Source organism: Tursiops truncatus, chromosome 15, assembly GCF_011762595.2.
Source record: "Tursiops truncatus isolate mTurTru1 chromosome 15, mTurTru1.mat.Y, whole genome shotgun sequence".
Taxonomy (NCBI): domain Eukaryota; kingdom Metazoa; phylum Chordata; class Mammalia; order Artiodactyla; family Delphinidae; genus Tursiops; species Tursiops truncatus.
Window position 1 is genome coordinate 65,541,335 of NC_047048.1, and position 24,987 is coordinate 65,566,321.

Below are 24,987 nucleotides of genomic sequence, written 5' to 3' on the forward strand. Positions count from 1 at the left end.
TTATTTAAAAGTTTCACTTCTGAAAAAAATTTTAATTGGAAGAAGACGAGAACTGGCAGTCAAATCAGTTTCCTGGCACTTAGAAGGATATGAAGGGATATGGGTGAACTAAACAGGTACACTTCTAAGGAGATGATGTGTTTAAGAGATGATATGTTTAAGAGATAATGGCCTGGCAATGATGCCCGGTGGATTGAGAAGTATTCGACGTAACACACCACATATTTTGACTTCATTAGGCCTCCAGATGGTCTTGCCATAGATTAACATTGTATCAACTACATCAGTGATCTGTGGACTGGCTGCATCAAAAGTTACTTGGGAGAGCTTTTAAAAGTAGTAATTCCAGGATCTTATCTCTCCTGATCTGATAAAGAAGTTCTGGAGTAGGCTAAGAGAATCTTATGTTTTAAGAGATTCCCCAGGTGATGTTGATACACTACCCCTCTCCCCATCTCATTTTTAATTTGTAGAGGATTCCTCCTTTTTCTTCCTCTAGCATTAGGTTTTCAACAGAAGCACTGTTGCTATTTTGGGCCAGATAATTCCTTGTTATGGGAGCTGTTCTATAGAATAGGACATATAGCAGCATGTTTGGCATCTACTCACTAGGTCCCAGCAGTGCCCAACCAGTTGTGATATCAAAAATGTCTCCAGACATTGCCAAATGTCCCCTGGAGAGCAAAGTCACCCCCATGAGAACCACTGTTTTAGAACAAGGGACTTTTCTTTCTGAGGCCCAGGAATTAAGTTTTGTACTTGGTGAAGAGGAGAGATCCTTCTGGTCACTTCATTTTTTTCTGGAATGGTTACATTCTCTTCTTTGGACTAAGAGAAGGATGTTTTCCCACTCATTAATTATTGAATTTGTAACAGGTTTATACTTTTTATAGCATTTGTCAAGATTTGTAAGTAAATAATCACATACCTATGTAATGTTTTTCACTAATCAGACTCTGTGAAGGCGGGGACTTAGTGTTTTTTGTTTACTTTTAGTAAACATGTCTAGCTCAATAATTATTTTGCTAGGGAGGGAGCTAAAGGCTTTTCTTGTATTTCTTATCTCACCTAATCTTCAGAGCCATCATTATTACTCACTTTATAGATGAAGAAACTGAAGCAGTGGGGTTAAGAAACTTGCCCAAGGCCCAGCCAGGATTTGAACCCAAATCTATCTAACTTGGAAGCATGCATTTTTAACTACAGTGATATAGATAGTCCCCAGTTTATTCTAAGCTTGGGCTTGATTTATCAGACACTTCAAAGTGAATCGATTTTTATGAAGCTTATTTTGATACGCCCTTTTGTTTCCTTCATTATATCTGATGATTGGTATATATTTCAGATTTTAAAGAATGTGGAGTCTTCCAGAAATGTTCAGCCACATTTCCTAGAATTTTTGCTCTCCCTTGGCTGGGCGGTAGATGTGGGCAGACACCCTGGCTGGACTGGGCATGTTTCCACCAGTTGGTCTATTAACAGTTGCGATGATGGTGAAGGACCCGAACAAGGTAAAACTCGTATGTTCATTTGTTTTTTCTTGTTTTGTTACTCTTGGCTTTTCGCCCATTACTATTAGTTTGTAGTCTTATTAAAAAAAAAAACAAGCAGAGGGCTTCCCTGGTGGCGCAGTGGTTGAAGGTCCGCCTGCCGATGCAGGGGACACGGGTTCGTGCCCCAGTCCGGGAAGATCCCACATGCCACGGAGCGGCTGGGCCCGTGAGCCATGGCCGCTGAGCCTGTGCGTCCGGAGCCTGTGCTCCACAATGGGAGAGGCCACAGCAGTGAGAGGCCTGCGTAGCGCAAAAAAAACAACAACAAAAAAAAACAAGCAGAGGTATAGAATGGAAAAGTCTCTTTCCTCTAATCCTCACAGGAGGTCACTTAATAATTGTATAGTCTTCCAGACATTTTCTGTTAATATGGGGAATACTTATGTATATGTATATATAAATGAATGTATATGTTATATACATATATAATGACAGAGTTAATTAATATAAAATTAATGGCATAATTATCACAAGGTTAATAAGTTCCTTTTTTTGTAGTGTGAGTGAACAAATTCCATTTTCTATAACAATATTATAATAAATTTAGATTATAGCAAACAGTACAGTTTCCTAACAAGTGTATTTTGTCTAATAAATATAGTTTTCTATTAACAGATGTGTTTTTTAGACTTTGTGGCTGTCATTTAAGTTACATTCTTGGGATATTATATAAAAATATTTGTAGTAAACAGCTGACTGTCTCTGAGAGATTCATGCCCATCTCTGCAAATCCTCCTGAGGAGCTGTAATCAGGATAACAAGTACCAGAGCAAGTATAAGTTTAAACTTAAGGCCTTTGCACCACCTGGCTAGTGCTTTTTGTTCTGGGAGCTCTTGAAATCTTGAAATCACTGGAAAGTTAATAATACCTCTCTCAAGTGGGTAATGCCTGTGTCCAGTGCTTTGAATTAGCAAAGTTTTTCTGTCAACAAGATTATACTCTCTCAAGGTTTCCCATTGAATATCATTGTGACTTGTGACTTGTAATTTTTTCTACTTTCAAGCAAGGTTGAATCAAAGTATTTGAGGATATGCTCTAATTTTAATTGCCACATAACCTTTAATATGTGCTTGAGTGTATTTATAGACTAAGTTCTCATAAGTAGAATTGATAAAGGATTTGCACATTTTTTAGTTTGATAAATGTATAAATGTATCAGTTGGATGCTTAAGGTTGGAGGTAACAGAAAACCCGACCCAAATTGGCTTAGAGTTTGAAGGTCATTTATTGCCTCATATAACTGAAAATTCCAGAGATTAGTGTACATTTTTTGTTGCCATTTGATCAGCAGTCCTGTTCTATTTCTCTGCAGTTTTTCTTTAGCTCTGATTTCCATGTATTGGCTTTGTCCCAGCCTGGCTTTCCTCATAGTGCAAATAAGGCAGTTCTAGGCTTTACATTCACATACCACACTAGTCTGAAGAGGAGAGATTCGCTGAGTCTCAGAACCTCCCTTCTCCCCAAATCCTGAGATACGCAGTGATTGGACCACCCTGAGCCTGTCGCTGTGGCAAGAGAGATGGAATGATCCTGATAGAAACAAACAAGGTAGAGGAGGGGAGGGTGGAGTGGATGTTGGGGCAGTAACCACAGTGTGTACTGCAGCAGACACAAGTGCTTGCCCAGCATCTAAACCGGGAGTCAGCAACTACAGCCCATGCCTGTTTTTGTAAATAAAGTTTTTTTGGATCTCAGCCACACTTCTTTATGTATTATCTGACTGCTTTCATGCTACAACGGCAGACTTAAGTAGTCGTGGCAGAGACCATATGGCATGCAAAGCCTTATTTACTATCTGATCCTTTGCAGAAAGTGTTTGCTAACCTCTGGTCTAAACTTCCTGTTTGCCACATCCTCACCAATTTAGGTGTCTTCCAGTCTGTTAGGTGAGGAATTTTCTATTTTTAATTATGATTGAGTTTCAGCATCTTCTCATATTTTTATTTCTTACCTGAGAACTACTTGTTTATTTCCTCTTCCCAGTTTTTTGTCAGGTTGTTGATCTTTTATGTATTACTGGCAGGGCATTGTGTCCATTTTAATTGAAAACTATACTAGCTCTCAGGAGTGTTACTTTTGTTAATTCAATCTTGCTGGCTTAGAGCAGATACTATTACTAAACAGCCTGTACACTTTCATATTATATCACTGATCACTGGGGAAAGTGGAACAGAAGCAAAGCTGAGGAGCAGTAGAGAGAGACCAGGGACAGGAAATGCCTTGAAAGCAAGAGTACACACACGCAGACATCTGTCCCCCTTCCCTTCAGAGGGACTGTGGTAGTCTTCTCCCTTTTGATTACTGTTACCTCTTCCAAAGAGACTGTTGCCTAAATCCGCCTTATACAGATGAGCTAAAGGTCCTGCTAATCAGAAGTGGTCTGGTTTAGAGTAGTTTCAGAAAGTATGAAATTAAGATTTTATGATTTAAAGTTAGTGTATGTGCACCACAACTACTGAGCCTGCACTCTAGAGCCTGCACGCCACAACTACTGAGCCTGTGTGCCACAAGTACTGAAGCCCGTATGCCTAGAGCCCGTGCTCCACAACAAAGGGAAGCCACCACAATGAGAAGCCCATGCACCGCAACGAAGAGTAGCCCCCGCTCGCTGCAACTAGAGGAAGCCCGCACGCAGCAACGAAGACCCAATGCAGCCAAAAATGAATAAATAAAATAAATTTTTTAAAAATACAACTTCTAATTTAAAAAATAAAGTTAGTGTAAAGACATTTAATGAACATTTATGGTTTATTCTTCTTATACATTAATTGGTTCATGTCGAAAATGTACCTTCTATTTATTATCACTTTATTAACCAGTTAAAATTTCAGGAAGCAGGATGATATTGGTTTTCCCCACTTTTTAGAGCAGTAATGTAGTGTTTCTCATTCCTAGATGAAGTGATTTCCTCTGAAGATGCTGGGGCTAGCATTTTCAACGGACAGAAGAAGGTGCTGTATTATGCTGATGCCCTTACAGAAATAGCTTTTGTGGTTCCTTCTTCTGTGGAGTCCTTAAGTAAGAGCAGTTTTTGTATGGAACTATTTTTGTATTCACTGGTTTGTGCAGTAATATTGCATTGGGGGAGATTCTGAAGTCATCTAAGACATTCTTCAGCTTCAAAGGCATGATAGCTTTTAGATTATGCAGAGGTACAGGATGTTATCCCCTCTTAACTAAAGGAAAGTAGTTAAAAACAAGAAGACTCGCCCTCTAATAATAATTTTTAAATAAAGGAGATCCACTTTGGCCCATTTTTTAACTTTTTTTAATCTGATTAATACATAGAAGCCCTATTTTCCAGTTTATTCATTTCTTTCTCTAATTATGAGTAAGCTCTCACCTGCTTCCCTGTTTCCATGTGAGAGCCTTTATATGGAACCCCAGAGAATCCTGCAATTGGAAGGCCCTCATGATGGCATCTGGCTGATCTTCTAACACTGAAGAGGAGAAACTTCAGCCTAGAAAAGGTGGTGATTAAGCCTGTTCTTCTCAAGGATCAGGAGTGATCATTACTTCTCAGTCTGAATTCTTAGTCTTATTTTGCCTAGAACCTTTGCTTCTTGCAAATTAAACTCACTTCTTTGTGCCTGACCAAGCAGTAGGTGGAAAACTTCAGCTTCTTCATTGAGACCATCCATAGGATAGGATGCTGCACATCACACTTTGATGATCTCATCTCTAGGCTAATGACTTTTTGTGTACCCTAGCCTACCTAGGCAGCCTCCTCACCTTTGTATTTGGACCCTTAATTTTGCACTCTAGGCCCCTCTCTGTCTCTTACTCTGGGACCAGTTGTGTCTGTGGCAGGAGGGGCCTTCCATGTTCTAGGTCAGTGTCTTAGCAGCTGTTTGCCTTCATGTCAAGGCTGTGATCTACCACCTGAATTCCAGAAGCCAGGCCCCATCTGTCCTCTATTGAGTCCCTGCCTGGTGTCTCTGGCCCAGCCTGTTTGCACCAACTCAGTAGAGCCAGAGCCAGCAAATTATGGCACACAGGCAAAATTCAGAACACTAAGAATGGTATTTACATTTTTAAAGGGTTGTAAATAAACTACAAAGAAGAATATGCAGTAGAGACCTGTATAGCCAGCAAAGCCTGAAATATTTATTACCTGATCCTTTGCAGAAAAACTTTGCCAACCCTTGCTCTAGAAGCAATGCTTTGCTTAAGTGACTTAGGTTGGACTGTTAGCATAACTAGTTTAATAAACACGTTTGCTCTAAGGAAGTAGTAGGTATTATAATTATTTTTTTTCTTTATGCTATAGCTGATTCATTGGAAAGTAACATCTCAGACCAAGACAGTGATTCAAATATGGATCTTATGCCAGGAATTCTGAAACAGCCATCCCTGACGCTTGAGCTTTTCCCTAATCACACAGACAATCTTAATTCCTCACAGAGGGTAAGTCACTTTGTTGATAAACCTCCAAAAATTTGTAGTGAAATGGAAGTAATTATAAAATCACACCTGAAAAGCTTTTAACTTTAACTCAGAGAGTAATTATAGCAGTACTGATTCATTAGTATCTTAATTTTTTTAATCAAATTCTTATGCTTTTCTTTTTTTCAGCTTGCAACAAATATTTAATTCTAATTCAGCCTTTGTTGTTTTCCTTGATTTAGCCATTTCAGTTCCGTGCTCGGTTCTTTCATCCATTCCGTCTCAAGCCTAGGTTTTTATTTGGTCCCTAAAATATCCACTAAAGGTACAACAGTTACTATACATTTCATAGCATTAATCATGCAAAATCCAACTTAAGTCTGACAACATACAGATGACAGCATTTTGAAGAATCACCCAGTGTTTGAATAAATGCACTGAGTGAGGCAACACAGCAGCTACTACAAGAAGACAGCATTTTACTTTTATCCTTTTTTCTTACCTTATCAGATGTTGTGTCTTATCTGTGTTCTCCCCTCATGTTATGTCTTAATCCTTACTGGAAAGTGACTGAGTAAGTGATAACAAGACTACAGGATCAGTTTACAGGTGTAAGAAAATTGATTCAGAACAAATAGTAAAAAAGACAAAAGAAGTGTAGTGTAAACTTTCCTGAAGCCCTTCTTCCATTGTAAAGGAGTTTAATTTGGCTCTTTCTACACTTAAAATGATTTTTAACGTTAAGTATTTGCTTAAAAGAATATGGGAGAGGTTCACCTTTAAAATTGATTTGGGAAAAAAAGTTAACTTGTATAAAACTCTCTGAAGTAGACTGATTTTGAAAATCATGAGTTGCTACCTTTAAAAAGGTTTTACAGAATACAGTTTGGAGAAGAACAAGTCAGGTAATGCAGAATTTTAGTCAGATCTAATGGTCAGGGATTGCTACTCATTTTCTGAATGCCAACGTGGTTACGATTAGAAGGGAACTTCCTCAACCTGAAACAGAACTCTGCTAGAAACCTGCAGCTAACATTATACTTACACATTATTCTGAAAGCTTTCCCACCAAATGGAGTCAAGGATGTTTGCTCTCACTACCTCTATTCACAAGATAGTAGAGGTTTTATGCAGGGAAATAAGAAAAAGAAATAAATCGCATAAAGCTTGGTTATTTCTTAAAATCCAAAGAATGACAACTCTTAAAGCACCATGTTTTCATTTACCACATACTTTGCAGACTACTAACAAACTTAAGGAAAGAAAAATCATATCAGTAGATACAGGAAAAGCTGTTGACAAGAATTCAACACTGAAAGGATCCCCAGGCAAATCAGTGATGTTGCTATGATGGAAAAATCATCCTGCTTTCTGACCATAGAGATAGACTCAGATCCTTTTTAAGCACTCATTAAGGCATTGCATCAAATTTTATTTTTATAACTATAATTGTTTACTGTTCCTTATCTTTTTTTCATTTGAAGTTTCTAGACCTTCATTTCCTTGTTCTAGTTTGAGACTTGATAAACAGAGGAACCAAAGAAGGGCTTTTTTGCACATGTATTTTATACTTTTTTCCAGAAGTGACTTCCCATGACGTGATCCTTATTTCACTGGGTAGCTTGATGAATGTATGGTTGTAGTTTTATTAAGCCAGTGTTTTTTATTTGTTTGTTTCTTTTTCTTCCCCTCTTCTGCTTTTCTCTGCCTCATATAGCTCAGTCCCAGTTCCAGAATGAAGAAGCTGCCTCAGGGGCGCCCTGTGCCTCCCCTTGGACCTGAGACAAGAGTTTCTGTAGTCTGGGTGGAACGCTATGATGATATAGGTACTGTGTAAGGACTTTGTCCATTAATAAGATTATAATAGGATGACGATGACTTGTTAAATGTCTAAAGGGAGTGGCAGCATAGGCCCTATATGGTGGCCAAGAGCTGGAACTGGAGTTCAGCAAGCCTGGATTTCATTAAGCCTTAGGTCACTCATGTGTTAAATGAGTGATCCAGCACTTATTTCATAGTTGTGAAGATTTGATGAGACTCATGGTTACAAAAAGCCTTTAACTCTTCTTGGTATGACAGTTACTGGTTTGTGACCACTTGGTCCCACTGCATGTAGCCCCCAGTTACCCCAGAACCTCTGGAAAGGAGAAGGGGGAACACCTCCTTCACCCTCTTTCCACAGACCCTACTGTCTTATTTTAGTGTAAAGCTTAATTTGTCCTTAGGGATTGTGCTATGGATATGTTTCTCATGATTTTTATGTAAGCTGCATTAAGAACATTAGAAATGTGTATTTATCCTAGAATCTCATCCAGCTCAGAGTTTATAAGAAAGTGTGAAAGTTGCTTTCCAGAACTTCTAAAGCTATTTCCAAGCCCTCTAAGACTATAGATTATGTTCTGTAAAAACTCTCTGCTTTAGATGAACTTATCTAAAATACGTCTTAAGGGAGAATTTTTTTTTTTAATTTGTGAAGAATAGTTAGGATTATATATTTTAGGATAGCGCAGTCCATATATATGTTGCCTGCTATGTGAAGAGATTAGGAAAATAGGTTTCCTAGGAGGGAGATATTAATTGTAATGCTATGATTTTCTTCCAGAAAACTTTCCCCTCTCAGACCTGATGACAGAAATCAGTACTGGTGTGGAGACTACTGCAAATAGTAGCACTTCTCTGAGGTACGCTCTATACTTGCTTGAAGTTTGTCAGCATTGTGTTTAAGCATAGAGAAACCTATTGTTTACAGTATGTTGATTGCAGTTTCATTAAGAGATAAGGACTTTAATGAAACAAAAGGGATGAAGGCAGTAAGAAGTAAACGTAATTAGGGGAGAAGAATCAAAGAGAGAAGTTTGTAGATTAATGCACAAGGTGATCAAATTAGCAAGGATTTTTAAATAGCATAATTAATTGCTGTTTAAATTTATCTGAGGCAAAAAAGAAAGACGGAGAAGTGGAGGCAATTAAGTATTAATGAAGGCTGATAATAGAGTAGCAATATTAGATAGAAATAATGGAATTAAATTGGTCAAAACATTCTGGATAGATAGCAGTTAAAATGTCCTCATCACACAGGAGCTATTTAATGGGAAAATATTTCTAAGTAAAACATAATACTAACTTTATTATAATACTAAGATTTTTATTTTAGCTTTTCATGCACAAAAAGGATAAAAACAGAATAATATGATTCTAAGAATAATAAGAATGTATCTGTGCAGGCTTTATTGTTTCAGAGCTTTTTGCTTGCTTGTCTTTGGTTTAAACAAATAATTTATATCAAGCTAAACTTGATATTTTAACTTTGAGTAAGTTCCTTCTGTTTCCATGATCTGGTTTGTATTGCACGTAAGATGAATTTAGATTACTGTTGTAGAAACAAAGTCAGTAAAGGTGGTTTATTTTAACATTATCATATTAAATTTCTAGAATAGGGCAAGTCATTCTTAAAACTTCCATGTTTGCTTTCGGGTTTTTTTGGCCTCACTGCGTGGCATGCGGGATCTTATTCACAGTTCCCCGACCAGGGATCGGAACCTGTGCTCCCTGCAGTGGAAGCACAGAGTCTTAACCACTGGACTGCCAGGGAAGTCCCCATGTTTTTTATGCTAAAGTATTTTAAAGCAAATTACAGATTTTCTAACATTCTAAATATGCACCTCTGAAGATTAAGAACACTTTTCAAATAGATAAAGATAACATTATTACAGTAATAAAGTTAGTAGCAGTTCCTTAATTTCATCTAGTAGCCAGCTCACATTCAAATTTCTCCATTTTCCCTAAAATAGTCTTTATAGCTGGTTTGTTTAAACCAGCATCCATTTCATCCATCTGGTGTTAATTCTTTCAGTCTCTCAATACAGAACAGTCCTGTTTTTTCTTTTTTTCGTCCATGACACTGACTTGCTGAAGAGACCAGGATAGATTTCATGAGGGGTACTTTTCTAGAACTAGTTTGGAAGAGAACTTTTAAGTGTCTTGTACTGTTTGTTGTTGTTTTAATCCTTTTAGGTCAAAAGTTCTAATATGATTGGACTGTAAAATTTGTGTTTTACTAGTAGTTTAGCAAAGTTTAGAATTTGTCTTGGGGACAGCATTAGTATAGGATTGATTTTTATTAAATGTCTTAAAAAATTGACTCACTGTCCCTTTGGCCAAAATCACTTTAGAAAGAAAGCTCATTGTGTTGCAAAACAAAAGCAAACCAAAACCCTGGCATATAGCATCGAAGAGTAACATGGGTACCTCTAGATGCATTGGCATAGCCCTGACACATGATGTGTAATTCAGTCTTCTAAAAGTACGGTTGCTGACCTTGGCAGCTGTGTTACCTGTTCAGAGGCTTTGAGGGCTTTGACTGTGCTAAGATTCAGCCATTTATCACCTCTGCTGAGGAGGACAGTTGCAACTGACGCAGACTAAGGTCCTCCCGACCTCTTTCCCCAGCCCCTAAAAAGAAAATCATATCAGGGGTTCCCATAGTGAGCCTAAACTGTATTTCCACTTCTGCTCTGAGGTGCCAGCATTGACTGTGGTGGAATTCCCTGCCCTCTGGCCAGCCCCACTCTTGTTCCCTACAGGAGGGAGGAACTAAGTAAAAGTAAAAAAATGGCTGGTTGCTATTGATGGTTCCCCACCATACATTTTTCTGGCCTTTCCTTCCACCCTGTGTCCCCAGTGATTTTCTAAGCACAATTTTTAGCGCCTTTTTTGGTCAGCTTCAAAAGGCCAACCCCATTGATGGGTAATTAGGGTCAGGTGTTGGTGTGGGGAGCTTCACCGTGGGCTCCCAGAAAGAAGATTCTGAGCAGACTGATCACTTGTCTCTTCTCAAATACTGCCTGGCAGTATGTCCCCTTGGTATTCTTATATTATACATGGGGGACTTCAGCTCTTGAATATCTGGGGTAAAAAGAGTTTTTTCTTTTCTTAAGATCTACTGCTCTTGAAAAAGAAGTTCCTGTCATCTTCATCCACCCTTTAAACACTGGATTATTCCGGATTAAAATTCAAGGAGCCACTGGAAAATTTAACATGGTCATCCCTCTTGTGGATGGGATGATTGTCAGTAGGCGAGCACTCGGTAAGCTTCATATGTGGCTGAAGGATTGAATTTTCTTTTCATTTGTTTTTTTTAAAATAAATTTATTTATTTGTTTATTTTTGGCTGTGTTGGGTCTTCGTGGCTGTGCGTGGGCTTTCTCTAGTTGCAGCAAGCAGGGGCCACTCTTCATTGCGGTGAGTGGGCTTCTCACTGCGGTAGCTTCTCTTGTTGCGGAGCACAGGCTATAGGCTCGTGGGCTTCAGTAGTTGTGGCACACGGCCTCAGTAGTTGTGGCTCACGGGCTCTAGAGCACAGGCTCAGTAGTTGTGGCGCACCGGCTTAGTTGCTCCATGGCATGTGGGATCTTCCCGGACCAGGGATCAAACTCGTGTCCCCTGCATTGGCAGGCGGATTCTTAACCACTGCGCCACCAGGGAAGTCCCATTGAGTTTTCTATTTTTTTTTTTTTATTTAACATTTTCATGAACCAAAAAGAAGTATAAATAAGGAAATGATGATATTACTTAGTAGGTCCCACATGTGGAAAATCCTGTGGCTCTTGTTAAAAGGAAGCATGTTTGGCTCTGTTTTGAAGTGTGCTTAATCGTGTAAGTACGAGCACAGCTGTAATTCACAAACTTCCAGTACTGGAAAACGAGCATAGTTGTTTACACTCCAGGGCAGGAAAGGGGTTGTCAGGCTAGATTTTGATTTTGTTTTTCCATGTCATTGTGTGTTTCTTCTGACAGTTCTATCTTAGTAGAGCTCTGTCTCTCTGGGGACAAGGAGTTTTGCAAATGGAATGAAGTAGTTTTGAGTTTGCAGAGAATAGTTCACTTGAATACTGATAGTTCACCTAGCTGACTAAAACCCTCTGTTTTCAAGGTTTTCTGGTGAGGCAGACTGTAATTAACATTTGTAGAAGAAAGAGACTGGAAAGTGACTCCTACAGTCCACCACATGTCCGCCGGAAACAGAAGATCACCGACATTGTCAACAAGTACCGGAACAAGCAGTTGGAGCCAGAGTTTTATACTTCACTTTTTCAGGAGGTTGGACTCAAGAACTGTAGTTCTTAGACCACTGTCTGTCTAGGACTATTGAACTCTAGTTTGGAGCTATAATATCAAAGCAAAACAATTTGATAGGTGATCACTGTAACAATAAAACAAATCACTCCCCAAGAGCTTACTGTTTAATCACCAGAATAGAAGAGACACATTATAAACCCATCTGAGAGAAGACTTTTCGGCTTTTTAGTGAAATGGGCTCCCAGACACAATCATATTCCTGCTGGTAATGATGATATACGTTTTAGCCATAAACTTCCTTTTAAAAGTGACAATTTTAGTTAAATATAAGCCTTTTGAGGAGAAAGGCTTTTATGCATCTCAGTTAAACATGTGCATTGGTAGTTTCAAATTTGCAAATTAGAAGTTGAAGATAGTTTTATACCTCACTTTTTAGGAGGTTGTGTTCAAAAGTAAAATCTGTCTCAGACTCTTCCAGGACATTTAAAGACTCGTGTTGATAGCATGGAGGAGAAGGAAGGAAACCTCAACTTTCTGCTCACTCGTAGGTCCATTTGTCATCCAGCTCTCATCCAAATGTCAAACTGACGGAAAAGAACTTAAGTGTTTTTGCTCAGATAAGAAGTCTGAGATTAAAATATTTCATAGTTTTTCTCCACACTTCAGAAAGTTATCTCATCACTGCAAAGGTCTGTCTGAAGGCCTCAGTTTCTGGGCAGCCCAGGAACAGATCTAAAATGGAAGCATGGCCCAGTCCTTTAATGAGGATACAAATGGAGTTTGTGGAGTTAAGTTAGAAGACAGCTGTGATGCCTCCACTCTCTCCATTATTGTCTAGCTCCGTGACATTATGACAGGTTAACCATTTGTAATTCCTTGGTAATTTCTTGGTTAAATATTAAGAAATATAAATTCATAGCAAAGGTTAAACATTATTTGGTTTCATCCATTGTCTCATTTCAGGACCAAGCAGGAAACTGCAGTAGTTTATGAAGGATTCTAATTTGGGGTTCAGGAAATAGCCTCTCAACGCTACTAATTCAGATCTCTCCCAGAGAGCTACTAGATTTCATCATAATTGACAAACATTAGTGACCACCTCCTTGGGTGGCTGCTTTTAGAAATGGCTGTTGTCATATTTTCTGGACTTTGCCGGCTGAAGGCACAACAAATCCCTGCCCGGGTTTTTGAAATACTTCTGTTACCTCGCTGCTACTTTTCTGCCAGGGATAAACGTTTTGAGGTGGCCAGACCCAGAACATCCTTACAAGGATTCCTGTTACAGTGCTAGAGTATACACTGCTCATTTCTCCTGTTCTTATGTACTTTCTTCTTTATTAAGATTATTTTATGTTAAGAAAATAAGTGACATTTAAAAGTCCAAAGAGGAGTGATCACAGTTGTATAAGGGGTGATTTCCCACTTGAACTCTGATGTCAGTAGATTCTGTAGGTCAGGCCTACAACGGTCTGTTTGGTTTGATGTTTTGGTAGTTTAATTAGAGGGTGGGGAATAGTATAGGACCTAATTCCCTGTGCAGATATTTCTATTCCAGAAGTACATGTTGATATCTATGAGCAAGAAACGGCATAGCAGCTCTTGGTTTTAAATTTGCCGTACCTTTTTCTTCGTGTTTGTTTTAAGCTCAGGTAAAGGTAACCTCCTCCTTCTATGACTCCAGTTTCCATCCAGGGTATAATATTATTCAGTAATTGATTTTCTTTTTAATCTGGGCAATAAATTGATGTTTCCAGATGGTAGCATGGGGGAGGGGGTTGTATGATTAGCGCGTTCTACCCTAAAAATGTTTTAGTAGCTCAGCAGGTGTAAAGTGAGGTTTAACAACTTTCATGGAAATTCCAGATTGACATTTCATGGGAAAAAATGAGCACTTGTTCTGATGGATGTGGACAAAGAAGGCTATAAATTAACGTGCAACTTATAACATTCCAGAGGTTAAAAATAACTGATGCAGGTGTACCTCTTCAGTGTGACTCTTCAGATAACACTTTTACCTTTGGCATAGTTCTGCTGTCAGCAAAATGTACGGTGGTGTGTGTGTAGGGGTGGCCTTCCTGATGCTTCAGTTTGCTCTAATTTCTGACAACTCTTTGTAATTCTAATGGCTTTGATAAGTCAGTGAACAACCATGTTGAATGCATTTATGATCTGGAAGACTTTGTGGGCTCCCAGGGAAGGAGGGATGGATTTAGGACTGTGCTGCTCCCAGAGACGTGAAACCCCAGTGTGCACAGCACAGACGGAGTATGGGGCACACATACCTCGTCAGGTGCCGACTCCTTCTGCTCAAAATCACATCTACCTAAAAAGGGAGTGTGGTGGGGACCCTTGGACCTTTCACTATTGTGGGTTTGATTTCATGGTCACTAAATTCTCTGAACTGCCTTTGTAAAAGTCACTTTGAGTACAGTAATGCCAGAGGAGCATATTTAGTCTCTAATAATAATCTTTAGTAGTCCACTTGATAAATTTGCTAACATAGGTTCAGAACCTTTGGGGGGAAGCCAGGACCACTTCGGTCTTTGGCTTAAACAGTTTAGTTGCTGCATGTGACAGGTGCACCAGGGTGTGGATGAGTGTGGCATTTGTTGACAAGGAAAGCATTACCCAGGGGACAGAGGCAGGTAGCCCCTCGTAGTCCCTTCTCACATTTGGGGGGTAGGGGCTCTCTCCCCCTCTCTGATTGGGAGCATTGAGGACAGAGGAGGGCTTTTGCCTTTTCCTGTTCAGCCGGCTCTCTTTTGTCAGTGCTTCCTCCTAAGACCCCCTCCTGTCCGTTGGCCCTTTGACCTGGATAGTTACATGGTGGTTTGACTGCCTCCCGTCCTGGCAATATATACACACATGCATGCATGCTGTCCTCCATTTCCAGGTCTTCAGGTCCCCTGAGGCCACCCATTTTCCTCTGGACTCATTTATAAAAATAAAATACCTACATCTTTGGCCAGTAATGTCAGTTCCTACAGGTTTTGTGTGTGAGGGCTTCATGAATGGTTACTTCCTGCATACACTGAGGAAGCATTTGTCAGACTCTGCAGAGTGATTTTTAGAGAAGCAGTGTCTTCAAGAGTATTTATTTATATTGGAAGGTGGAATTTTACCCAAAGAAAGTGGGAGTCAGCCTTGCTCAAAGACATGTAGATGGTAAAAATGTATCGGAGGTAATTTGACACTCCTGCTGGTAGTTCTCCATTCAGCATTTTAAAACCCCTTCAGGTTATATCTTCCTAAAAAGAATTGATTTATATGTTTACATGAAATGGTAAGTTGCGTTAGGTGGTCTGTTTTAGGGATTTCCATGACAGCCTCTTTTCCCGAGATGGAGAGATTGGAGGTAATCCACCCGTTCAATGTGGAATCAAACTGTGGGTTCTCAGTAGCTAAAGAAGCCATGTACTGTATAGTGTTTTTCTCGGAGTATCAACTCATGTTTTTCAGATGCTTTTCTTTTTTTAATGGTGAGGGAAAGGTATAATTTGGGATTCCACAGTGCCTTGCATACAGTAGGCGCCCAATAAATATTTGTTGAAGCAAACCAAGTTTCCCAAGTCCTTGTCTCTTGCAGTGACCAAGAACATCTTTCTCCTCTGAAGGGCTTGGCAGTTGTGGCTAAAAAATAAGCAGTATCATTATTTGCTTGAAATCATATACACAATTTGTATGAATTTTGGTATGTTGCCAAGACATGATCTTTTTCTTATTGTATTTTCTGTAAATATTTCTGGCACTGAACTGTAAAGTAAAGGCGAAATGTAAATATGAAGGTGTCCTGTGTACCCTCGCCTCCTGTGTTTCCTCTTCGTCAGTTAGGGAAGAAGGCCCAGAGGCTTGTTTGTATTTATGCAGCCCCTTTGTCCAGAAGAAACCCATGGAATATTGAATGTAATACATTTAGTCAATTAAATTTTAAGGAGATTCTTATCTAAAAATGTCATGTGTGCTTTTGGTTTGATTCTGGCATGGGTGTTCTTCATAATTTAGATCAGTAGGTTTTCACCCTGGTTTTGTAGAGTATCATGAAATACTCAAAATTTGATAAATTTAAAAAGAAAATTATTTGGCCTTCTATGCTGGAAGGAGCTTGTGTAACTAAAGCACTTGCCAACAGAGGCCCACCTTACAGAGGCTAGCAGTTGCTGAGCGGCTGGCTGGCTCTCTGTGTCCTGGGAACACAGAAATGCCAGCTGAGCTCCCTGCCTGCAGAAGATCTGAGCTCTGCCAGGGCTGGCCAGTCAGGAAAGCAGAGATGCAGGGGGAGGTCCTCCCGCTGCCCACTGTAGGGTCTTGGCTGCAGAAGGTTCCATGGGGCCAGATTAACACCTAATGCCTAGGTCACACGTGGCGGGGGGGGGGGGGGTGGGCGGGTGGTACCACTTGAGCAAACAGCTGTGGTGCATGACTCTGCCAAGAGCCACCCCTCCAGCCTGGCACTGACTCCACGTGACAATGCGTGGCCCCCCAAAGTGCAACTGGAAGCCCGGGCTGCGAGTTGCCTCCCCTCAGGTGTGTGTCCACACCTGCTTGCCTCCTCACCACAGGACCTGCTGCTGGGTTCTGGTGGCCGGGGGAGCTTAGCCCTGGGCTGACTGCACGGTGGCCCTGTTTTGGGGTCTGTGTTCGAGCCTTTCTCAGCTGTGCTGCTCAGCTCTTTCTGACCCCAGCCCCTTCAGAACGCAGTGCCAAGGGACCTCCCTGGTGGTCCAGTGGCTAAGACTCCGTGCTCCCAATGCATGAGGCTCGGGTTCGATCCCTGGTCAGGGAACTGGATCCTGCGTGCCGCAACGAAGAGTTCGCATGCTGCAACTGAAGATCCTGCGTGCCACAATTACGACCGGCACAGCCAAAAACGAACAAACAAAAAACAGTGCCAAGAAATCACCCCAACCCAGACCGCCCAGCTCTTGGTCTTGGCCCCCGGGCCCTGAGTGGCACAGCTTGCCAGGCTACCGTGTTTCATGGGTGCACATTCTAATACCATCTGCCCTGACCCTCCTCTGCTGGGGACTTGGGTCATTCCACAGCTGGGCTAAGACTCCCTTTAAACACACTGGCCCTCCAAACCCCAGCTGTCCCCGCCCCCATTTTTACTGTGGCTGGACCCCTCTTACTCTTCTCCCTGGGCCAGTGTCTTCCTCTAAGGGGGTCCTTCCACTCCATGTCTCCCCTAGGTCTACCACCCACTTCCTACAGCGGCTCCCCCAGCCTGGAACTGGGTCTGCCTGACTTTCCAACCTGTGCTCCATGAGATGCCGTGGTCTGAAAATCAAGTCGGCCTCAGACTGGTTGCCTATTGACGTGTGGCGTCCGAGCCTCACCCCCTGGAGGTTCTGACTCAGCAGAGCAGGGTGAGCACGCCAATCGGCATGTCTCATAAGTACCGTCCAGCCCCCTCCGCCCCTCTGCTGGCAGTGGCTGAGGCAGGTGGGCCAGTTGGAGAATACCACGCTTCCGCCTTCCTCCCCTCCATAAGCAGCAGCTGCTCTTCGTGTGGACTTCCCGCACCCACCAGGCTCCCAGCCTGGCCAGAGTCTCTCTCCAGCTTAGGGGCTGTCAGGCCCTGGGAGGTCCAGCGCCTTCTTCCTGTCGTGGGACCTGACGCGGAGATTTACTGACTACTCCATAATGAAAGAATGACAGAGGCGAGGGGGAGAGAGAAGCTCAGCATTTGGGGGTGTCTTGCCCATTTGGGAGATAAAGGAACAAGGTTCAAGTCTTAGAAGCTCTTCACTGAAAACCCTAATAAGGAGAGATGCAGAAGCTTCCAGATTAAATAACAGTCATTTACTGAGGGCCTTGCTGGCTCCAGAAGGAATATGTGACCTCAGATATATGAACACCCACCCGGGGGCAATTTGTATCCACTTTACTAACTTTTAGCAGCTTGGCGAGGTAAGGATTATTTCTATTCTACAGGAGGGTCGGGGAGGTGTCACGTGAACCCACAGCATCTTACAAGGATTCAAACCCAGGCCAGGAAGCCTGAGCTTTTGTTCTCAGTCAAACTGTCCCACTGTCCCCAGTTTCTTCCCACTCGTCCAAAACAGCTTTCTCTTCAGCTGCCTGAAGGACCTTGTGGTTTCCTTATTACGTCACCCTTTCAGTCACAGTTGGGCTGAGAGCGGAGCGTGGCCCGGCCCGCCAGGTCCCCAGGGCAGCCCTGCCGGCCCAGCCCAGGCCAGCCTGGCCTAGCCACACACGCACCATGAAGTACCCTCTGGTGCCGCTGGTGAACGAGCTGACGTTTTCTTTCCTGGTGTTCTGGCTCTGTCTGCCCGTGGCTTTGCTGTTGTTCTTGCTGATCGTCTGGCTATACTTCTTACTCAGCCAAGGTGAGCTGCCCAGGCCCGGGCCCTAATCCTGGAGGCTGGGCAGGGCGTGGGATATGCTGGGAGTCCCCAAACAACTGCCGAGAGAGGGGCGTCCTTCAGGCAGAGGGGTTTCCTGCTGGCTCCGGGAAAGCGTGGACTTGGTAGTTTAGCGTTTCTTAACCTGGAGTCCCAGAGTGAATCCTGAGTTTGGAAAACAATGTGTGTGTGTGCACATCTGGCCCTTCAGGGGCCACTGCTAGCATATAAGGTCTTTGGTACATATGAAAGTATTGTGAATGTGACTGCGAATTTAGTTAAGATATTCTAGATAGAAGATAAAACGGTTTATTACTTTTGCGCTATAATATAAATATATTTGTGGTAAAATAAACTTGGAGCAGAAATGTACTTGGAATTGGTTATCGTGTATACAAAATTCATATTATTTCTGAAGAAGCAGTAGTCATGTACCACCGGTAATAGAAGCTATTATTATCAAAATGTGTATGTAAACTATATATATATATACAGAATAGTGGAACTATAATTTTTGTGTGAAATATGGTGTCAAATGTAAAATGTATGTTTCAGCATGGCAGTAAATGCTTTCTGTTTTTGTGACCAATCATTAATTTAGAAGGAATTGAATCTTTATAATAAATAAATAAATACACATACAAAAAGGTGTCCCTTCAGGGCCACGGCTAGCACATAAGGTCTTTGGTACAAATCAGAAAGAGGTGGCCCCTCTGGGCAGATGAATTAGTAAAAGACGTCCCTTCCTGTGAATGCAGCCAGGGCACAAGGCTTGGTGAGCAGAGCGTGGGCTGGCTTTCAGCCCCTCTCGGCCCTCAGCCCTGTGCTTTTGCAGTCAGCAACCAGCTTGATGGGTACAGCAGCCTTCAGCATTTAGCAGGTGCCCAGAGACCATTCACACAGTTTCCTGCCCAGACCGCACATCAGGGAGGATCTGGGTTTCTGTGGGACACAGGATCACAGAAGCTGACCGACACCTGTCCTGAACTCAGCATGCCACCCAGAGGAGTGGGAGGCAGGGCGAAGCAGGCCTGAGGGAGGCTGGGAGCGGTGGGCCGGTGGGGACGGGGGACGGCCTGGCCACGTGGCAGGAATGACACTCTGCTCCTCAGGTGTCCCGTCTCCCCCGGCACTCCCATCACCTAGGGGCCTCTTCCTGGGGACTGCTTGACCTCCCACCTCCCGCTCAGCAGCCCCATGACCTTTGACCACCTGCGCAGGGAGGGCACTGAGTGTGCTGCCAGCTCTGCTCAGATGGTGCTCAGACAAGCTGAGCAGTTCACCCCCAACTTGCCCCATAATCTCACATGTAGGGGCCGGCAATTGTGCAATTGTTACGAGTTCCTGGCGAGAGCTTCCAGAAAATGTTTGTTTACCAGGGTGGACGGCAGCCCTCCCTGAGGGCCCGTGTTGGGTAGAAGGCAGAGCCCTTGCCTGCAGTGGCTATAAAATCCCGTTTCTCCAGAGTCTAGGGGATGTGGGCCCGGGTTTCAGCTTTGCCCCTTAATCGTTCATAACAATAGCTTTTTTGAACACTGTGCTAGGCCTGTGCTAAACACCTGGTGTACCTTATTTCATTTAATCCTCAGACTAACCCTGTGAAATAATCCTTATCATACAAGTGAGGAAACTGAGGTTTGGAGAGAAGTTACCTGTCCAAGGCCACACCCTTAAGAGTGCCGACTGTCCAGTGTCTCACCTGGGCTCTGACACCTACCAACTGTGGGACTTGGGGCGAATCCTCTCTGAGCCCCAGTTTTCTCACCTACAAAATGGAGATAATAACGGTCCCTACCCTTTGGGGCTGTGGAGAGATGCATGTCAGGGGCCGGGTACCTGTACACACATGGCACATAGCAGGTGTTTGGAAGCTGAGAAATAATCCAGGCAGTGTCGGTTTTGTCAAGGTAGGAGGAAGTGTAGGCGTAGCTTTGGATGGGTTTTCCGGAAGGTGGGACACCTTCCCTGAGGTCCAAGGCACTACCCTCCTCCAGCAATTCATTCTCCTTGGAGGCCCATCTCTAAGCCATCCACAACCTGCCCTGTCTGACCCCGCTCTCAGACTTTCTCCTGAGAGGCTGTTTACCCACTGACATCTCACACGGCAGTTTGAAACAGGTCCTTTTGTTGATTTTGCATTGAAGAGAAACTGTCCTTAAAGTGAGGCAAGCAGCCCTTCCTCAGGGTCCCCGTCTTCTTGGGAATCTCAGTATTTCTGTGTTCTGTCTTTGTGCTGAGAATTGGCTCAAACCCAGGGTCTGGACCTGCCAGGGATTGGGGGGCTGGGGCTCGGGACACCCTGGCCTGGGGTTTTCTCTTCTGCCATGGATCTCTGGATTGGAATCAGTCTGGCCTGGAATCCAGTATGAACAGCCGTCAAGAGGAGCTCTGATTCCCCCCTCCCCACCCCCACCTGGCCTGGCTCAGCAGGGCGGTTTCAGAGCCCAGAAGGGAGAAGGTTGAGCAGCAAGTGCCACGTGGCCCACGAGGACGTGAGGATGCCAATGCGCTTTTCCAAGTGGAGGCTGGAGCAAGTGGGGGGGAGGGGGGAGCTGCCTGGTGAGATGGGTACAGAGGCAAGAAAAGATGGTTGGCAGCTGAGCCCTGGAGACGCTGGCCAGGGAGGGCAGTGCTGATCCCCAGCCTGACATAGGAAGGGAGGATGAAGCCTCCGAATTCCCTGCCTTTGGACAAGGGCCCCCATGGAACTGCATGGGACTGTGGAGCCGGGACCTGCTTTTGCGTCCAGCGCTGCCACCTCCCAGCGGCAGGAAAACCTACACGTGTTATTAGATGGGTACCTGAGCTTGCTAACATGGCATATCTCGGGAAGGCAAGGTAAGAAAAGAGGGAGAAGGGGGAGATTATTGTTTTTCTGAGTATGCTCAAGTTGTTTCACTGGTTACAGAGAAGTAGAGGAGGTTGAAGACAGCCCCTCAGATTTCAGACCAAGAAAAGGCCGAGGGGGTTTCCTGGTGGTCTAGTGGTTAGGATTCGGTGCTTTCACCGCCGGGGCCTGGGTTTGATCCCTGGTGGGGGGCTTTGGTGGGTGAAGGGGGCGTTCTTTTTTTTAAAAAAGGGATTCTACCATATACTTCTCTGCAACTTTCTTGTAATATACCATAGACATCCAACAAGTTACAAGATACAGATCTAATGCGGGTGTTTTGCAAGCCTCATGACATGCCACACGTGAGTGTGCCACACTTCATCACCCAGACCTCTCATGATGGACACACACATGGTTTCCAGGGTATTTTAGTGTGTGTGTGCGCGTGTGTGTTTCACCATAAAACAGTGCTGTAAGGGAAACCATTGGACACATATACTCAGACATTTGTTAATGAATGAACTGGTGGATGGATGGATGGACAGGTGGGTAGGTGGGCTTGTGTCTCCTCGGTGACCCCTCCTGGGCCATGCTCAATACAGGTAGGTCATTTGCTCACCCCTAGGGTCCTTCCTCTTCTAGAAGATGGATGTGTCATGGGCCAACCTTCGTTCTTGGTCCCAGCTCACCCTTCAAGGCCCTAAAGTCTTCCTGAGGTCTTGGGGCTGTCTCATCTGCCATGCTTCTGCCTTGGCCCCCTGGCCTCAGATAAGGCTGCAGGGGATGCCTGGGCCCTGCAGGGGGCTCCTTTAGCATCGAAAATAGGAGCTAGGATGTGACCACTGAAGAGGCCTTGTCTTGTCCCTCCACAGATTCAGAGGAAAATGACTCAGATGTTTGCTTTGATTGGGAGCCCTGGAGCAAAGTCCCCGCCAAGTTTTGCCAGAAGACGTTGCATAGCCAAGAGGAGGAGAGGCCCTGCTAGTGAGGCTCTTCTGCCAGGTGAGGCCCCTCTAAGAGGTGGGGGGCTGGAAACAGGAGCCTCAGGGCCTGCCCAAAGCCTAGGGCGGCTGCCATGTTGGAGCTCTGCTCCCTCTACCGTGTTGGAAATCTTGCTGTCTCTGCCATGTCAGAGAACCTTCTGCCTTATTGTGTGGGAGACCTGTTCTTGCCACGTTAGAGGACCAGTCACCTCTGCCGTGAAGAGTTTCTTTACAAAGGCCCCCCCTACCCATTATCTCTGTGACCTCACCTCCAATCACCCTCCTTAGGGTCTTTGCACTGGCTGTTCCCTCTGCCTGGAACCCTTCTCCCCACACATACCTCACCTCGAAGGGTGCTGCTCAAATGTCACTTTTTCAGTGACAACCACCCTCCTTAACACTGTAATCTTTTCCCCACTCTGGCTCTGCTCTATGTTTTCTTTTGCATAGGACTTATTACCCATGACGTGCTCGATAATTGATGTCTCCAAAACATGCACAGCAATGCCTGACACACAATGGAGGCGCCAGAGATATTTGTAAAAGGAAGGAGAAAGACGTGATAACAATAGTAACAGTAATAATAATGGCTGATATTCATTGAGTGTTTAATAGGTACCAGAGCCCGTGCTAAACGTTCACAAGCTCATTTACGGAAGTCCTATGAAGAAGATATTATTTTTATCTTCATTTTACAGGTGGGAATTCAGAGTGTCAGTGCAGTTAAATAATGTGCCCAAGTATCAGAGCTCTACCCTCACTGAACAGCGAGGACACCTCATCCATCCCAGTGGGATTAAATGCCATTTCTATGCCAGTGACTCCAAATGTATCTCACTCTAATCTCCCTTCTGAGCTCTATTATCTGTCCCCTCCATGCCTTTTCATGGCTAGAATGGGATTCTTAATTCCCTTTGCTACCCAACAAAGCAAAACACAGCACCCGATCTTCTGCCAGCTGGTCCGCATCTCCATGAACAGCATTGCCGTTGGTTGGTCTAGTTGCTTGAGCCGCGAGCCTGGGAGTCATCCGTCATGCCTTTCTTTTCCTCCCACCCACGTCCAGTCCATCAGCAAGTCCTAAATGCCATCTCTCATGCATCCACTTCTCTCTGTCCCCAGGGCCACCATGGCCTGCCCTACCCCAAGGTCTGTCTGTATGTCTCACTCTTGGAGCCCCTGCCTGTCTGAGTGGAGAAAGGAGGTGGTGGTGAGAAGCAGGGACCCTCACTTAACCTCAGTCACACTGACCTTGTCAGGTCATGACCTTGACAGTTGAAAAAGGAAGTTGAGGGCCCTTTCCCCAGAAAAACACACACTTGGACACGCACTCAGAGTTTTGTGCTCAGGGCCAGGTTCACAGGTTGTCACCTGTGTGGTTCCACAAGGTCACATGTTCAGAAGAGCCTCATGCTTCGTTTAATGTTCTGCTGTCACTGTCTTGAAATTCTTAATTTTTTTTTTTTTTTTGGCTGTGCCACGTGGCTTGTGGGATCTTAGTTCCACAACCAGGGATCGAACCCTGGCCCTCGGCAGTGAAAGCCCAGAGTCCTAACCACTGAACCACAAGGGAATTCCCTTGAAATTCTTAGTTTTTGAACAAGGGGACCCACATTGTTCATTTTTTTAATGGGCCCCACAAATCACATAGCCCGTACTGTTTGTGTACAATTAATGGGGTAAGAAAAGGAGATATTCGGACTCTGATATAGAGCCCTTCCTGCCCCATCGTGGTTCTGTCTCCCTCTTACTCTTTCATCTCATTGTCACCCTAGATCCAATGTTCCACTGCTTCCCAGCCTGGTTTTCCCAGAGTCAGCAGGGCTGCAGCAGCGGCCGAGGTGGATGGGAGACTTGCCAGGGAGGGGAGAGGACTTTGGTGAGTGAGCTGCTCCCCAGGGACCCCCGACTCGTCTCCTCCACTGATGGACACACGAACGCCTCCAGAGACCCGGCTCTTCTCCGTTACAGACCACCTCCCAGTCCCCCCAGGGAGGAGCCTGAGCCTGTGAAGACAGTATAAGCTGGCCCTTGGGGAGAAGCTGCCGACTGAACTCAGAGGCCCGTGAGGGCAGGCCCCAGAGAAACCTGCTGGGCCTGACCAAGTCCACTCACTTGACAAGCTGTGCAGCCCGGGCCCAGCCCTGGTACCACCTTGAGCCATCCTGACCTTTGGGAATCTCTTTCCCACCTGTTCAAAGGGCTGGGGGATCTTGCTCTGAACTTCTGTTTTCTAATTCAAACTCACTGTATGTGAAATCAAGCTCAAAATCACTCATCCTTTTTTTTTGGCCATGCCACGCAACTTGCAGGATCTTAGTTCCCTGACCAGGGATTGAACCCTGGGTCCCCGGCAGTGAAAGTGCCGAGTCCTAACCGCTGGACCACCAGGGAATTCCCTCAAACTGACTCCTTGATTAGTCTTCAGGTTGATTTTAATAACAAATATTAATTTTATAACTATGTACATTATCTGCCATTTGCCTAGTTACAATAGGAAGAGCTCACCTTTAGTGGGTGCTTACTGTGTGCTAGGTGCTTCACTATGCATTTTTTATACACATGATTGTTTTTTCTTTTTTTTTTTTGCCACGTTGGGTCTTCATTGCTCCACACGGGCTGTCTCTAGTTGCGGCGAGCGTGGGCTACACCTCGTTGCGGTGCACAGGCTTCTCATTGCGGTGGCTTCTCTTGTTGTGGAACACAGGCTCTAGGCACGCAGGCTTCAGTAGTTGTGGCACATGGGTTCATTAGTTGTGGCTTGCGGGCTCTAGAGCGCAGGCTCAGTAGT

General features: G+C 44.0%; 2 protein-coding genes and 1 non-coding gene across 4 annotated transcripts in view; 2 read left to right on the forward strand and 1 right to left on the reverse strand.

Moving 5' to 3' along the window:
* RALGAPB (Ral GTPase activating protein non-catalytic subunit beta) overlaps positions 1-15,802 on the forward strand; it is a 101,590-nt gene extending 85,788 nt beyond the window's left edge. For both annotated transcript variants that reach the window (XM_019943860.3, XM_019943863.3), the window contains exons 24-30: positions 1,346-1,511; positions 4,450-4,572; positions 5,825-5,961; positions 7,658-7,766; positions 8,543-8,621; positions 10,878-11,026; positions 11,873-15,802. In XM_019943860.3, the coding sequence (XP_019799419.1) occupies positions 1,346-1,511; positions 4,450-4,572; positions 5,825-5,961; positions 7,658-7,766; positions 8,543-8,621; positions 10,878-11,026; positions 11,873-12,066 (957 nt within the window). In that variant the 3' untranslated portion in view covers positions 12,067-15,802. The remainder of the gene's footprint in view (positions 1-1,345; positions 1,512-4,449; positions 4,573-5,824; positions 5,962-7,657; positions 7,767-8,542; positions 8,622-10,877; positions 11,027-11,872) is intronic.
* A 2,132-nt stretch (positions 15,803-17,934) lies between these two features.
* On the forward strand, positions 17,935-24,184 carry ADIG (adipogenin). The gene is made up of 3 exons (XM_004325449.4): positions 17,935-18,368; positions 22,086-22,215; positions 23,972-24,184. Exons 1-2 carry the CDS (start codon positions 18,242-18,244, stop codon positions 22,196-22,198), a joined length of 240 nt encoding a protein of 79 aa, XP_004325497.1. The 5' UTR covers positions 17,935-18,241; the 3' UTR covers positions 22,199-22,215; positions 23,972-24,184.
* A 332-nt stretch (positions 24,185-24,516) lies between these two features.
* Positions 24,517-24,590, reverse strand: TRNAE-UUC (transfer RNA glutamic acid (anticodon UUC)). Its single transcript has one exon. It is a non-coding gene; the product is annotated as a tRNA-Glu (tRNA).
* Between the last annotated feature and the right edge of the window lie 397 nt (positions 24,591-24,987).

Coding starts and splice junctions, on each gene's coding strand:
- ADIG (XM_004325449.4), top strand. CDS start 18,242: ATGAAGTACCCTCTGGTGCCGCTGGTGAACGAGCTGACGTTTTCTTTC. Junction 18,369..22,085: donor ATACTTCTTACTCAGCCAAG/GTGAGCTGCCCA, acceptor GTCCCTCCACAG/ATTCAGAGGAAAATGACTCA.